The 16,297-nt window shown below is 30.3% G+C and overlaps 1 protein-coding gene across 15 annotated transcripts in view; it reads left to right on the top strand.

The window, feature by feature from the left end:
* Nucleotides 1-16,297, top strand: part of cac (cacophony) — a gene marked incomplete at its 5' end in the record, with an annotated part of 288,903 nt that overhangs the window by 203,902 nt on the left and 68,704 nt on the right. For 13 of the 15 annotated variants that reach the window (XM_067046862.1, XM_014434586.2, XM_067046866.1 and 10 more), the window contains 8 exon segments: nucleotides 3,551-3,721; nucleotides 8,243-8,348; nucleotides 10,679-10,818; nucleotides 12,093-12,193; nucleotides 12,960-13,184; nucleotides 14,203-14,354; nucleotides 14,806-14,909; nucleotides 15,697-15,812. In XM_067046862.1, coding sequence (XP_066902963.1) covers nucleotides 3,551-3,721; nucleotides 8,243-8,348; nucleotides 10,679-10,818; nucleotides 12,093-12,193; nucleotides 12,960-13,184; nucleotides 14,203-14,354; nucleotides 14,806-14,909; nucleotides 15,697-15,812 — 1,115 coding nt within the window. 15 annotated transcript variants of the gene reach the window in all.

The following is a 16,297-nucleotide window of genomic DNA, read 5'->3' as shown; positions in this document are numbered from 1 at the left end:
ATCGGAATCTACGAGCAGTTTCTTGTCGTTTCAGTCTTGTGTGTGGATTCCAAGTAAGTCTCTTGTCAAGATGGAGTCCTAAGTATCGAATCTGTTGAACAGGCGTTAGTGGAGTATTTCGAAAGGATACTGTAGGACAGGAGGGTAGAGACTTACGACGGAGAGTAAAGGTGATCTGGTGGGATTTGTCAGGATTTAGTTTGATTCTCCAGTTTTGACACCATTCTTCAATAGATATTATGTGTGTCTGTAGTGTTTGTGATGCATTAGTTGGGTCGTTGTTTACAGACAGTATAGATGTGTCATCAGCGTATTTTGTTAGGACTGTGTTTGGGCTAAAAACAGAACGAGATAACAACCAATGAATACAGAAAATATAAACAGAATGACTTAAAGTAAATAATTGTACAGAATGGAATTAATAAAATAAAGTGATTAGAGATGTGAAAATAAAATGTATATATCTTCTTCTCGTATAAATCATCCACGGTCAACTATCTCTCATGATTATTCTGTTATATTGTTTTATTGCTATTTTTTTAATATTATTATCATCTAAAAATTCTTTCTTATTTCTCAATAATACTCATTACCCTTGAATGTGGTAGCTTCTATTATTATTCTCCAATAATAAATATTATTTTATAAATAAAAATAGGAATTTATAATATATAAGGAAACTTTTAATGTTTTTAAATGAAAATTATTCGTTCTATAATTAATATATTAAATCCATTAATAATAGATATAATACAAAACTGATACCACTTCCTTTTGGCAGACATAAATGTAATAGAGAATGACATGATTACCATTGGGTATCATGTCATTCTCTCCCCACGGTTGATACTGCAACAACTGCACAATAATCAACAACATAATTATCTACAACTCCTGTCAAAAAGTGGGTAGGGCTGATAGGGAAGCATCCTGGCCCTTATCAGCGGTGTCCCCTGGCAGGCTATTCCCTATCGCTTCTGTTTTTGTAGCAGTGGTCCTCAATTCTTGTACCCACCTTCACATAGATTTCGTCTCTCTAAAATAAAAAAAACATATAATAATTTCACATTCAGTTAAACAAAGCCTTAATTTTACACAGTTCAGCTTAAAAATATAAATTTATTTTAAAAATTAAACACGAGTTTTATATTTTCCGCATTTACACTATCAAAAAATTTGTTTTAATTCAAAGAAAATGAGATTGAAGAAAACACCAGTCCATAGATTAAGTGTTGCAAAAATAATCCATTATTTATTTACGTATACGTTCTTTGCCATTTATTTTTTAGTAATTGAGAAATCTGCAATAATTAAAAGGTACCATTCTTTTATCGTCTGTTTTTTTTACACTGAATGTATTAAAAAAAATAAACTCTGAAACAGTTCCAGCTACTGGTCCTAAAATTGTCTCCTAGATAGCAACACCTATAATTTAGTATTTATGCTTGTATATGTATAGTTTGTCTATATGTATGTTAAAGAACAAGTTTATATTTCTTATTTATTTCTATTAATCCCTCTTACATTTTTGAGATTGGTAATAACAGGGAGTTAGGGAAAGGCAGTATTAAGTCTGATAAAACACTTCTTTGGACTTTAACTTATAGATATTATTTTTCATGGTATTACAGCCTACCCATAAATCCCAAATCAAAATCAACAGTCTTTTTCCCATTATCTCTCTTATTTTAAATTACTGTTACAAATATCCACGGATAACAGCTATTTCTACGTCAAACGCCTGGAAAAGTATTTAAAATCCGGGAAATCCACAAAATTTATCAGACCTTACAGTTACGAAATCTCTCATTTTTGATAATAGTAAATCCTCATGGAAACCACACTCTTCTAATGATTATCTGAGTTAAGCGCGTAATTCTAACGAGACCGTTAAATAATTCCCATATTCAATACTTAAAAACCTTAATTTCCCTCACTAAGCTACAAATAATCAGTAATAATATTTTACAAACAGTTGGGACCCGATACGCGTTCATTTATTATAAAATCTTCACCTATACATTCATTTATAATCTGATGTTTGAAAAGTGTTAGATAAATAGACACCGATGTATACAAAACATATAAATATTATCATTTAATTCCAATAATGTATTGTAAATCTTGTTGATTTACTCCATTATGTTTCAAAGATCTAGTTCTAAGCCACCGAATTTCGAAAATTAATTGATCAATTTTTTCTAATTATTATTGTAGGCTCTAAGAGAAAATTAAAGAAGGTGAGCCCCATACCCTAGTTATTGATTTTAAAAAAGTAAGAATTAACAGAAATTATGAAATGATTTTAAACAGGCCTCTTTAAAATGCCAACGTACAGTAAAATGTGCTTTTCCACGCAAATGTCAGATGAAAATAAGGGGCTATAAAAAAAAAATTATATTCAAGTAAAATGTGTGTCCTTGTTTGCAGGAGTTTTTATATGTCCATAATTAGTATTATAATGTAAAATTATATTAAGGTCAGTAATATTATTAAGGTTTATTTAGTAGATACGTAAAAGGATTGGCCCCTTCACGAGAGAACATATAGTGACGCACGACTGGTCGGTAATGCAGGCTTAGTCTACTGTCCTCGCCTTAATCTTAATCTTAAACTTCCTCCCACAGTAAGATTCTTCATTCAGTAGGAAGTTATCATTTTCCTTTCCAATGTTATTTATTACTAATGGATATAATTTAAACTAGTTTCACCTCATAATAATTGTAAGTCCCATTCGTTCCTGAAGCTTATGTTTTCCAATCTTATATCAAAATATCAGCGGCCAATCATGTAATTTATTCATGAATGTACAATAATAAACTTTTTTTTTCTAGTGCCTATTATTTTCAGCCATAAATAATTTTCATTTACATCGAATTAATTGAAATTTCGTAATTTTTAGTACTTGTATATGCGATATAGTAGAATATAAAACCGAGTAATCAAACAATTAGTCTTTTTTTCCTGGTGAACCACGTTACCATTAGAACGATTCATATTGTTTCCCATTTCTAAAAAAATCTTATTTCCTCAGCCTCCTCTTCAAATGCAGTAAAGCAGATCCCTTCTGATCATTTTCCAATATTTGATGTCAACTCCCCAAAGGAGTTTACAAATTAGAACATTCCAGATGAAGTTTCAAATACGAAGAAATAACTAAGCAGTCAACGTTTCAACACTTGAAGCACCACCACCAGGACAGAAAAAGATAACATCACGTTAACACCCAGAGGTTGGACATCTCAGGTCAAAAGTCAAACAAAAAACTAAACATAAATTATGAATTACTCCTGGACAATTCAACTTTCTTGTATATATTAAACTATTAATTTTTAATTAGTCTTTTTGAGACTATCGATGGGAAGTGCCTACAACTGTACCTCTAGCCTACAATTGTATGATCTTATCTTTTTCCATCATGGAATTCATCTCTTTCAGGGACATAAGGTCTTGTTTTTAAAACTTTTTTTGGTTTACTCTCTGATTAATTACTAAATTATTGTATGGAATGTGTTATGTTGTTATTATATTGTAATGTTTTTTGTTTCAGGTTGGCGGCGGCGCAAGAGGCGGCGGCGGCCCGCGGAGCTCGTGACTACAGTCCGACGAGGCCGGTGACGATGGGGCCACCAGCACCCGCCAAAGGGGGGCCCACCTCCCTCTTCATCCTCACTGAGGAGAACCCACTCCGCCGCTACACCCGCTTCATCATTGAGTGGCCATATCCTTCAAATACTTATTAAATTTATACAACATTTATTTTTTTTGTTTTGTGCTTTTCTTGTAGCTTCGGATTCGTTCCACTAACTATTACCACCTTGCAAGAGAAAATTTCAAAAATAATTGTTTTAACTAATTAATGAGCCGAGAGAAAATTCACGTTTCATGTTATTAGGGGGTGTATTACTCGACAAGTCGTTACAGAAACTTAGCCGCACTTTAGGTGGACCATACTCGTTCCTAATGTACATGGGCTGATATTTACTTTCAATTTTTACCTTTTATTTGACATATGAACATTTGACGATAATTGTGAATGAGAAACTGGTCACACTATCCGTCCAATACCAGTTTTAACGTATTTCCAGGCTGGACACTTGTGTTGTTCTACCCATCTTTGCAGCACCCCTTTTAAGAAAGAATATCACCCCACCTCACCCGTAATTTACGTGTTCTTGCTTACCCGATTTATCTCGGCTGTTCTGGCTATAGTGCTGTAGAGGATCTAAAAACATTGAAGGTTCTAGGACTTTTTCGCTCAAAAGATTCATATCAGACCATTTATTTATTTCCATCTTCCTAAAGCATCCATTGTGTATAAAATATTATATTATATAAAACTGAAGTCCTGCAACATTATCATATGCTACAACATTGTTTTCTTCCATCAGCAAAAAACCAGTAAACCGGTTCCAACTGTTCCAAGATATAATTTGAAAAATAATAAAAGCGTCATTCTTACTAATATTAAAATGATTATTTGAAGGTATAATGAATTAATATTTTCCACCCTTTGAATTATATAACAAATCCCGTTTAAAAATTTTAAAAAACTAAAAGCCAAAAAAATGTAAAAAAAAAAAAAAAAAAAAAAAAAAAAAAAAAAAAAAAAAAAAAAAAAAAAAAAAGCTCAAAAAAATGAAATTTTATAGAAAGAATGTTTTTATCAGAAAGGAATTCAAAAATGGACAATTAAGGGACTATGAAAATAAAATCAACCATTTATCTCAAATTTGAGGATTCACCTATTTTTTTCTGGTAAGATTATTGGATGATGTTGTTGCTGTAGTACCACATTAACTGCATTTTGCAAGGCTGAGAAATAATTGCTAAATCTTTGCCATAAATAGGTGAGGAGTTGAAAAATTAAAATTGATGAGAATCTAAACAAACTGAAGGTATTAGTTTATCTGTCAATAACATTTAAAATCCATAAGTGTCATAAACCTAAATTATTAAAATAAAAATATAGTTTTTTTTATTATTAGATTGTATTCTATAGATATCAAGAATTTCAGACGCACTTATGCTAAAAAAATAACAATAATGCAATTTAAATTCTGCTGCCTAAATCAATTTATCTTCATTACGTTTATCGCTCTGCTTAAAAAGTATTATACATAACAGTATATTTGCCAGATACGAATGTCGATTGTTTCTAAATTGAACAATAAGAAAAATTGTTAAATATGCGTTTTTTTAAAGACTAAAAAATTCAAACTGGGATACCAAAGATCCCGAAGACCATAAAAAAAGAGAAAAAAACATTCTATGGATTTCAAGTGCGGGCCAGATCCATTAAAAATGGCTTTCGTTTTTGGAATGAAGATTAATGTTAGACAATGCGCCAAATTTATTCAGACCCTCTTGCATCTAATCGATAGCGAGGTAGAAGTAAGAAAGGTGAAAGTAAAGATATTTTTAGTTGGAAAAGCTATTAATTGGAATGAAGTTTGTTCTTAATTAAGCCATTTATTTAGATGGAGGAAACAATAGGAGAGATGGTTAAGCACTGTGGGACACCACAGCAGGATAGAAGGAATGATGATTAGGAATGACTTCTAATGAGGGATATGTTTATGACTAAAGTAATATAATGGCAGTATTAGACAGAGAAAAGATACGGCTTATCAAGGGAATCGATTTACTGTAACAGTCCCAAGAAGGAACTGCACCATAATCTCCAATGGCATAAATATTAGCAATAAAATCTAAATCCAGATCAATATTTATGCGGAATAAAAAATAAAAACTTGATTTTATAATAACGCGATAGTGGAAACTAATTCATTTCGCTCGAGTGAGGACTGACGAAGCAGGCCCTTTCCACTCGCTTGCTACCCGAGTTTCCCTAACTGGGTCTCAGCAATACGACACTAATGACGCAGAATAATATTTGACTTGAAGACATGGCGACGGAGTGGGGAGCCGGTTCATTGAGAAGGGACTCCCCATTGAACACCCCCACCCCAGCTAGAGCCATAACCTCACAATCGATAGCCTTCCTCCCCTCCAACCCTACTTCCCCTCCGCCGCCACGTGTAGCGACTCCCGCCGATATTGCCATCGAGACCTTTTAGGCCCTGTCATAAAAAAATTCCGCCCACAACATACTCTTTGTGCTTCTCAATACTTCCAATTTAATGCCAGTTCTACAGAAAACATATTTTTAACATCCTCGTTAAAAATTTATTTTTTTGTTATTTTTAATAACAATCACTACTATTATTTCTTTAAAAATAACAGTAATGCAATGATGGGGAGTTTGATAGCCGATCCATAAATTTCTATTAGGGAAGCGTTAAAAAATAAAATAAGATACACTCTTTATAAGTTTAAATGTTTGATTTAAGTTGCTAATATTTTCCATTTAACACCAATGAAGACAGTTAATTATATCGATTTCCGTGAAATCCAAACAATGGTTAACACGGACGAAAATGAGCCAAGAATAGATTTCTAAGAAAATTATCAAGTGTGATAAGGACCCGAACATTTTAAAGTTATAATCCTCCTTAATACGAAGCATACGATATAAAAGCGTCCTAAAAATTAAATTTTCTATCTTGATCCGCTAATGAGACATTTGCTATATTTTTCATAAATCTCCACCAATTTTATTAGGCTTAACTCATATACATACATAAATTATGTTAGTTACTCGAATCTTCTTTTACACCAATAGCCCATCGTAATTTGAGGTGGCTTCTTGGTCGTGTTACGGGCTCCCACCACCAAAGCCTGCCAAGCTTTATGATTTTGGCATTTGGTTCCTTTAATAGAAAGTATAGTTCTTCTTCTGTATGATGCGTTCTTTCTTACTTTTATTATTTGTTCTCTCTTTTTACCATTTGTGACCAGGTTCGTGGAGCTGATTTCTTACACTTTGGAAAGAGTATTTTTATCATATTATGGTCCGATGTGTTAGGTAAGTCCACGATTTTCGGGATTTTCAGGTGCTTTTTGCATGATTTCATGATTCATGATTCTCGTTCTGTGACCAAGGGTTACCTGTCTATCTTTTATGTCCACTAATCCGGTTTTAACATATTTAATTACGCATTAAACGGTCGAGTGAGGTAATTCCAATATTCTACCACTATGTCAATAATTCAATTCTTCTTCAAAATATTGGATAATGTCACTTTTGTTGGTAAAACTCGATTCCTTTAATTTACGACTCGATTTGGTGGATTTTTTTTTTAATACTGGCCCATCAGCTCAATCTTTCTATTTGTTTGAGGGAATATGTATTTGGTGAATGAGCTTAGAACAAACCAACAATTTATTATTACAACTGTTACTTTACAAATATTTTTTTGCACGATAAATTCTGAAATTTGGTTGTTAATTTATACTGTTTTCTAATTTTCTTCACTTTTAAAAATTAATGCGGAGTATTGTGCTTTATCAAAATAATCAGTTAATTTAGCAACAAGAAATTATTAAACTTATTTTTTCGCGAAATGCATGAGTATTATTTTACTTACTGTATTTAATCATGTGCCATTAATCATGTATTTAATCCAGCTTAGTTATCTAATCTCCAAAAAACCGAATTTTGAAAGCAAGCTCATTACGTATGATATTCAATGAGTTGTAATCGGTAGTGAAAGTCACAAAATCAATTTTTAGGTTCACACAATTAGTTTATATATAGCTCAGAGTACTTTAAATATAGCTCAGAGAACTTTAAACATAGTTCAGAGAACTTTAGATGTAGCTCAGAGAAAATAAATTAATATATAACGCATATCCAGAGCTAAAATTACAAAAAAATTTGTACCAAAGTTAAAACCATCACAATTTTTTCTCTTTTTTTTTTTACAAACATTTATAGATTCTATATGAACTCTTAAGTTGTTTCCCCCAATTGGCAATTGGTAATTCACCATCAGTTTCTGTTGGTTTGGCTTAAAATTTAAGAATTGGATGTTACTTGGAATGATAAGCATCCAACCATTAAAATTTAGGACATCAGAAATTTGCGTTGTGCCTCTTTCATTATGGTAGTGCTATTCTACATACTCGGTCCTAAACCGCATATACTTTATAAATACGAAATACTTCCATAATTGAGTATTATGTCAATCATTTATGTTTTATAAACAGTTATTTATCATTATCATAATCAGTTGTAAGTACGGCCTAGTGAATTTCGTACCAATATTTATATGTTTTTTTTTTAATTCAACATTATGAAAATTAAAAACTAATAGCTTTCCTTAATGATTATATCCACTCCGTTTGAATACGCAGTTTTACTCACCATCATTGCCAACTGTGTAGTCTTGGCGTTGGAGGAACATCTTCCACAAGGGGATAAAACTACACTGGCAAAAAAACTCGTAAGTGGTTTTGTTGTTCTTATGTTTATACTACTCAGTTGATATTTAAATATGTACTTGTATATATAAGATAATAATTTATATCGCTATAAATCACCTCTTGTATAATGCTGTTGCTTATATTACCCATCTTTTATGGGCTTATTTGTAAATTTTTGTTTTATTATTTATAATTTGAGACGTTGCATTTCAAAACCAGCCAAGCCCGTTACTCAATTTTAAATTTTTTTTTTTTTTTTAACTGTTTTGAAACGATTATCGAGTGAATGGATTTCTTCCGAATGCTTATGAATCATATTCGACTTAGATTCATGATTTTAAAAAACAAAAACACTTTGAGTTGTTTACATACTTCAAGAGCTCCTTCAATTGGTTTTTACAACAACGATTTTTACTTGTTTTGCGGTGTATAATCACCTGTTTATGCATTGTTTATTTATTTTTTATTTTTTTATAATTGGTTTTCATTTACTGGGGGAAAATTTCGATTAGGATGTAGATTCCTGCTGTTTTTATTAAGTTTATAGTTTCGGAGAAGGTTGTTCTGTCATCTGGCTCAGCTAAAGACCAACGAACGTCGAATTTAACCATTTCACTTGTATACTTAAGACTCGATGGTATATTTAACAGTTAATACTCTTTGGCAAATATCCAATGGCAGCTAAGAGGTTACTATTACTGCTTAGTTCCCCGTCTACCGAGTATCCGTGATTATAGAAAGAGGTTCTGAAGGTCAGCTTACACGTAAGCCTCACCCATCTTGATTTCCCTTTCAAACTCAAATTAGAAAATGTCTATAATTTAAGTAAAGACAGATTAGATAATTACATGAGGAGAATTTAATCTAAAATATTCGTATAGTCAAAGAGGTTCACTTTTTTTTTTTTTAATGACCACCACAGCTATAAATATCTTAATTAACCCTTTTTTCTTCCGCTTCTGTTGATTCAAGAGCTATTTTAGAAAATATTGACTTTTTAATTATCCTTTTTAAAAAATGATATCTTCTTCATATATCTTAATTATTGATATCTCTAAAAAAATTATACAATATGAAATCCAAATATTTGTTTGATTTCTATCCCAGAATTATTTATAACTATTATCAGCCGTTCCGGGAGCCCTAATTCGGTTAACGGTTGAATTTCTCTGGAAGATAGTAAAATGAATTAATGTTATTACTGCTAAAGGAATGTATCACTCCCCATAGCACGAAAATAAATTGAATTTGTTGAAGAAGTCCGAATCTTATAAATGTTTTCAATAAACGTCCTGGTTCAAATGTTGATATCCAATCCTTTTCTAGATTAAAATGTATACCATCGCTTTTCATTTCGTTTATTTAATCTGAAATTATAATAGTAGTTCTCACTTATCTAATAGTATGTGTTTGCTGGTAGTTCTAAAGATGATGTAACCTGATGCTCTATTCTCTATCTCATTCTAAAGATAGTTGGATCTTAGCTATGAAAGAATCATTGGCGAATTTCTAGTATTTTTATAACATAATATTACTTTTTAAATTTCTCATTATTCTTATAACATGGTTTTCGTTCTAATTAACTTTTTTTTATCAGCTAACTTAACCTAAGATTGATTCTTTAAATCAAATTTATCTTATCATGAATCCCTTAACTTTTATGAGCTTTTCAATTGTCAAAATAATTAACTCCAGTATAATTAGTTTTACCACAATAATTTAGAATTTAATAAATGGTTAAGAGCATAATGTAGATTTGATAGAGATAATGAAAACTAATAATAAATAATTCTAACTTGATAATCAAACACAATTTTTTGGAGAAAATATTGTAATTATAAGGACCGCTTGACAATACATTAAATATATTGAACTAGTATTACCTTAAAATATTCATTGTTATTGATTTCTACCAATCATGACTCTACTTCTCTTGGTCTAAATCAGTGGTTTCCAACCCATAGAAGTTGAGACCAGGAAGCCTGAAATTGAACCAAGTATGAACCGCCCTCACTTCCTACTTGAAGCAAGAGAGGAACCCTCTGGAAAAATAGAGAGGTTATAAGTGCATTATGAGATACAGTTATAGTGTATCTACGTTAAAACCTTTTAAATAATCCTCAAACATGTGAAAATGTAAACAGTAAAATAGTTCTAACAACAAGTCCTCACAAATTATGTGTTGCCACTCTGGCAGCCCAACTGTGGTCCGCAATTCACTGGTTGGTAACCACTGGTCCAGATCTACATCTAGAAATATTCTTTTAACAGCTATTAACATAGTGATTGTCTGTATTTTAGAACCTTTCATTAAAGAATATTAATATATTGGTTTATGATTTGTTTTTAGGAGCAAACGGAGGCCTACTTTTTGGGCATATTTTGTGTAGAAGCATCCCTTAAAATTTTAGCATTAGGTTTTGTACTTCATCGCGGCTCATACCTTAGGAACATATGGAACATCATGGATTTTTTTGTAGTAGTAACAGGGTAAGTTTGCTTTTTTTCAACTTAATGCCTTTTTTCATTTTCATTCACCATCAACATTCATATCACAAACTTTAAAAATTATTAAATCGCTTGAAATTTGAGCAGATTGCCTTTGTTTTGATTTGGAGGAGTGCGGTGCTGCGATAATTAAACCTAGTAGGGTGACTTGTGTCAATGTTTAGGTCAATGACAATATTCGCAGAATCAAACGTCGACGTGGACCTGAGAATGCTGAGGTCCTTCAGAGTCCTTCGCCCCCTCAAACTTGTCTCCCGAATCCCAAGTAAGGGACCGGATCCAGTTACCGACATAATAGCTGTCATCTCGGACAATAGTATATAGCTCTCTAGAATAGAGTAGTTATCTCAGTGTTCACTTCGTTGCCGCAAGTAAAGCTTCCAAAATAACCATATATTGGTTTATTAGAAAATTTGAAATCCAAATAAGCTTAGTAAATGCAATAGAAAACAAATCATTTCAACTAATAGTTAGTTGTAAAACAATTATTATATTTTTAAAATTATTAGTTATAGTGGAAGTGTTTATTCTTATAACTAAAGCTCATTATTAAATTTATTTCAACTCTCAACATAGTCTACACTACACTAATTTCAGCAACATTTCCGACAGCTTTTAAATGTTTTTTGTATCATTAGTTCCAGCTAGCGACTACTTTGAAATTAATTATTAGTTCTAGTGTTTTTAATATCTATTAATATTTAGTTAGCATAGCATCATTTGTCATCATAGTATCATATTTTGGGTCTCTTGTGTGGTGAGTTCTGTATGTGAAATATTGTAGAATAGTAATTAAAATTTAGATAGTAGTCTTGATAATATATTCAATATTTTTATTAGCTAAAAATGATTTGTTCCATTATAATTCGGTTAAGAGGATATACATTATAATATGTGAGGTGAATTTTTTTTTTTTGTTTAATTTAATGATAAAGGTGAACAACCTAATTTAAACAGTTTTATCTTGATAAATAATGTAATATTGAATGTTGAATTTATCAGATATGACCAAAAACAATTTTTTTATTTAACTTTTTCATAAAACAATGCTCATCAATATTATGTAAAGAATTTAATATTGGAGAATAAAAGAGCTGTTTAAAATAATCTTTACCTCAAGAGAACATTTTTACTAGTGGAGGGCATGCACATGAGTGATTTTGTGATTTTTCTTTTTTGGTATAATACTTTTTAGTATTTAGAGTAGAAAGTAGATTAGTGTTTGTTATGTAGTGATAGCACTATTGGTTCCACAGGTTTATCACTCTTATCCCCACAAACGATTTAGATATGGATCTTCGCACATTGAGGGCTATTCGAGTACTCAGGCCCCTCAAACTCGTATCCGGCATCCCAAGTAAGTTTGAGAACAATAAAAGGTAAAACAAGCTCAAGTAAAACCGATACCAGAAATTAAATGTATTTTTCAAATAAACAATCAGCCTAAAAATTAAAGCTACTAATTCTAATTATCCCTTAGCCAATCTTGTATTTTTTTATTTATAGAAAATTTTCATTGAAAATAAGAAGTCATTTTTCTCAATTGATGGAAACCAAAATCATGAAAAAGTCTTAATTGCTTTAGTTAACCCTATGCATAATATCTTATACCACTCATAGATTAGGTTTAACTGATAGTTTTAAATAACAGCTATAGTTTAGATATATACAATAGCAAATATAATTTAGTATTTTTCCTTTGTTATATTTATGTGACTAAGATAATATCTAGCATAACATTTATATTTTTGTCCAAAATAATATTATTCCATCATATTTGTTTTCTTAAACAAATAACGATATGTTGATAAAATTAAAATTTTGCCAAGTGTCTAGTAGTTTTCTCTATTTATTAAATTTTTTTATCTAAAAATTTTCTGTGGAAAGTAATCTTTTAATATTTTATATTATGAAAATAATGTTTTTCCATTTATCATTATGAGAAGTTGTTTTAAAATTTTGGCATAAATTCAACAATTTAACCTCTGAAAACATTGATAACATGAAATTTCCTTTAATTGTGTTATATAATTATGTTAATTAACATAAATAATGATTTTTTATTAAGAATAATTATTATATGTTACATTTAGGTGTATTTACTAATAGATGACTTTGTGCAGGTCTGCAGGTTGTGTTGAAATCTATTATCAAGGCGATGGCCCCCTTACTCCAGATTGGTTTATTAGTGTTGTTTGCCATTGTGATATTTGCCATTATTGGGTTGGAATTTTACTCAGGAGCATTGCACAAAACCTGTTACAACCTGGAAGACTTAATGAAGGTTGTCCCTGAGGGCGATTCCGAAACTCCCTGCAACACAGATAATAAGACTGAAGCTCCACCTGGTAAATAAATCCATTAAATTAGTTATAATAGAATTTATATCCATTTTTTCCTTTCTCTAACAAATCATAATTTATTATTATTTTGAAAAAGAGTTATTTTATACTTTGCATGTTATAATTTTTAGCTGCCTTAAAATCCATTTTCTTATTATAATTATGAACTTTGCTATTTCTCTCTTTTCCTATATAATGCAGTCTAAGTTGTACAAACTTGCTGTGACCTAAATATGGGTTAATACGAACTATTTTTCAGTTAATTTGTTGGACCACTATACTTTTTATCACAAAATATTAATATAATGGTTCTTTCTAATGATGGATGATTTATGAAATGCTTATAAATTTTTTATATCCTGATTTAGTTATTGAAAGTGATTATAATAATAACTGATTAGTTATAGATATTAATTTGCTTGAATTTTTAATTAAAAGAAGAAGGTTAATACATGCCTAAAATGCTTAAATCATTTTTATAAATGCCATAAAGTATCATTTAAAAAATCACAAAAGTCATCACCATGTTTTTATTAAAAACAATGTTTTTTTTATAATTTGCATAGTAATAAGATTGAAGGAAATTAACAAAAATCTTCCATCGAGGTTTTATTTCCATCTTACACCTTTGTTTTTATAGATAGCTAATGTTTTGAATCGTAGTTACACCAAGGGAGGATGGAACGCCATAGAAAAATGGCTTTTATTTACAATTGCGATATTTTACAGACTTATTATAATTTATTTTAATAACAGACTACAAATCATAGTTTTAGGGGCTCTTAGATTAACCCCTACCCCTTCGGGGTGTTCCATAACTATGAAGCCCTCCTGCAGTTCCCTGCCCTAATCAAGGGGAGTTCCCACAATTTAGTATCACACAGGGCCCCAAAAAGTTTTTAATCCATCACTGACAAAATGATATGACCAAATCACACGTTATGGCAGTTATTAGATCTTACATTGGTTGCCAATTGATGTTGCAAGTTTCTAAATTAAACTCATATCTGAAATCAAATTTCAGGGGCCTATGTATGCAATGCGAATGTTTCAATATGCCTGGAAGAATGGGAAGGACCGAACAATGGCATTACCTCATTTGACAACATAGGTTTTGCCATGTTGACTGTTTTTCAATGTATTACCATGGAAGGCTGGACATCTATTTTATACTGGGTATGTTCTTTTTTTTATTTGTATATTTTTTTTATTACAAAATATAACATCAATATCAGGACATCAGTGACAAGTGTAAATTTCAATAATTTCATATATACGAAGATGATGGTCAGGAGAGCTGTCAAAAGAAAACAAAAAATAGTTAACTACTTATTTGCTGACGTTTTGCCCTATAATTATTTATATATAGTTTGAATACCTATATTATCAAAATGAAATATATGTAAACATAATTTCTATTTTTTCTAGTAAAATGAAAAATTATTTTTCCAGGAATAAGAGTCCTGGGAGGATGTTAAAAAATTAACTAAAATGTTATAACTATCCTTTTTGTAATTAGAACAATTTTCAATCATAAAATATTAGCTATATAATATATACATATATATACATTTTCATTTACTAAAATTTGCCATTGTTATCTGTTAATGCAGTTATTTACTTTCAGATGAATGATGCCATTGGTAGCTCATTTAATTGGCTTTATTTTGTTCCACTCATTGTTCTGGGTTCGTTTTTCATGCTCAACTTAGTTCTTGGTGTTCTTAGTGGGTAAGTTTCTTTTATTTAGAGCAATGTAAATCTTACGTATTGTTTAAAATAAGGGAATTTTATCTTAATTAATTTTTTTTAATGGAACTTTCAACCCTTTAAAACAACAATGACCCAAGATTTATTAATTTCTTAATCACTTGAATTGGATGGTATGAAAATAATTTATGTATTTTTTTAACTCAAATTTTATAATTAGTAATTTATTCCACATTTTTTTGTTCACTTGATTGTATAGTTTCTGTTACTAACTGTAATTTAGTGATGAATCCTATTACAATAATTGCATATATTTTCTAAATTAAAGTCAATTAAAGCCCTAAATTGCAGTGAGTTTTCAAATGAAAGAACTAGAGTCGAAAGAAGAGCAGCATTTTACAAGCAGCGCACTAAGCAACAAATAAATAATATGTTGAACTCTTATCTGTCATGGATTTGCCAAGCAGGTATATATTGAAGAGTAGGCATTTGTGACAACCTTAATACCCCGTAACTTCCTCAAGATAATTGATAATACATCCTTAGGCTTACTATACACTCACTATATTTAAAATAATCTTAAATAAATCATTAGACTACTTTCACAGTTTGTTTGTATTTTACTCAAAACTTAAAGGGCTTTTGAAGGTATATAATTGTAGTATTATCAGATAAATAATGTTGTCTGTAGTCTGCTTAAATTCGTGTTTAAAAAAAAAAAAGTATATTTAAATTTAGATGCTAATATAATATATGTTAATTATAGTTATTTTTCAGAGTAGAGTAGTATATGCTTTATTTTATTTAGTGAATTCGCAAAAGAAAGGGAGAAGGTGGAAAATAGGCAAAGCTTTCTGAAATTAAGGAGACAGCATCAGCTGGAAAGGGAGTTGAATGGCTATGTAGAGTGGATATGCAAAGCAGGTATACAGCTTGAAGTTTTGTACCTTGAATTATAATTTAAAATAAACTTAAATATTATTTTTACTCTACAATCCTCATAATTCATATTGTGAAGAATCTGATGATTGAATATGAATTATCAAGATATTCATTGTTAGTAAATTGGGATAAATAAATTAAGAGGTTAGTTCAAAATTGTAATAATATTTATGAGTTTGTGCAACTATTAGAAATATTGCTCCTAATTAATACTCTCACACATTCGAATTTTCTCTTCATAATTTCTTATCATTTCCAATTTCTATTAAATAAATTATAAGATATTTTAACAAGTATTCATTAGTATAGATTTGTTTTTGGGTATCACTTAACTGCACTTAAATAATAGTGATATTTTTGCTATAAAAAATGAGAATATTTTTATTATTATTTATTTTTGTTTCGTTATTTATACTATTTAAGTAGTTTTAGGTATTTAGTTCTTATGATTTAGTTTTTCTCTGATT

Source organism: Halyomorpha halys, unplaced genomic scaffold (assembly GCF_000696795.3).
Source record: "Halyomorpha halys isolate HHAL.00 unplaced genomic scaffold, Hhal_1.1 Scaffold1394.1, whole genome shotgun sequence".
Taxonomy (NCBI): domain Eukaryota; kingdom Metazoa; phylum Arthropoda; class Insecta; order Hemiptera; family Pentatomidae; genus Halyomorpha; species Halyomorpha halys.
The sequence above is the reverse complement of the archived record's forward strand: the minus strand, read 5'-3'. Positions and strand labels throughout refer to the sequence as shown.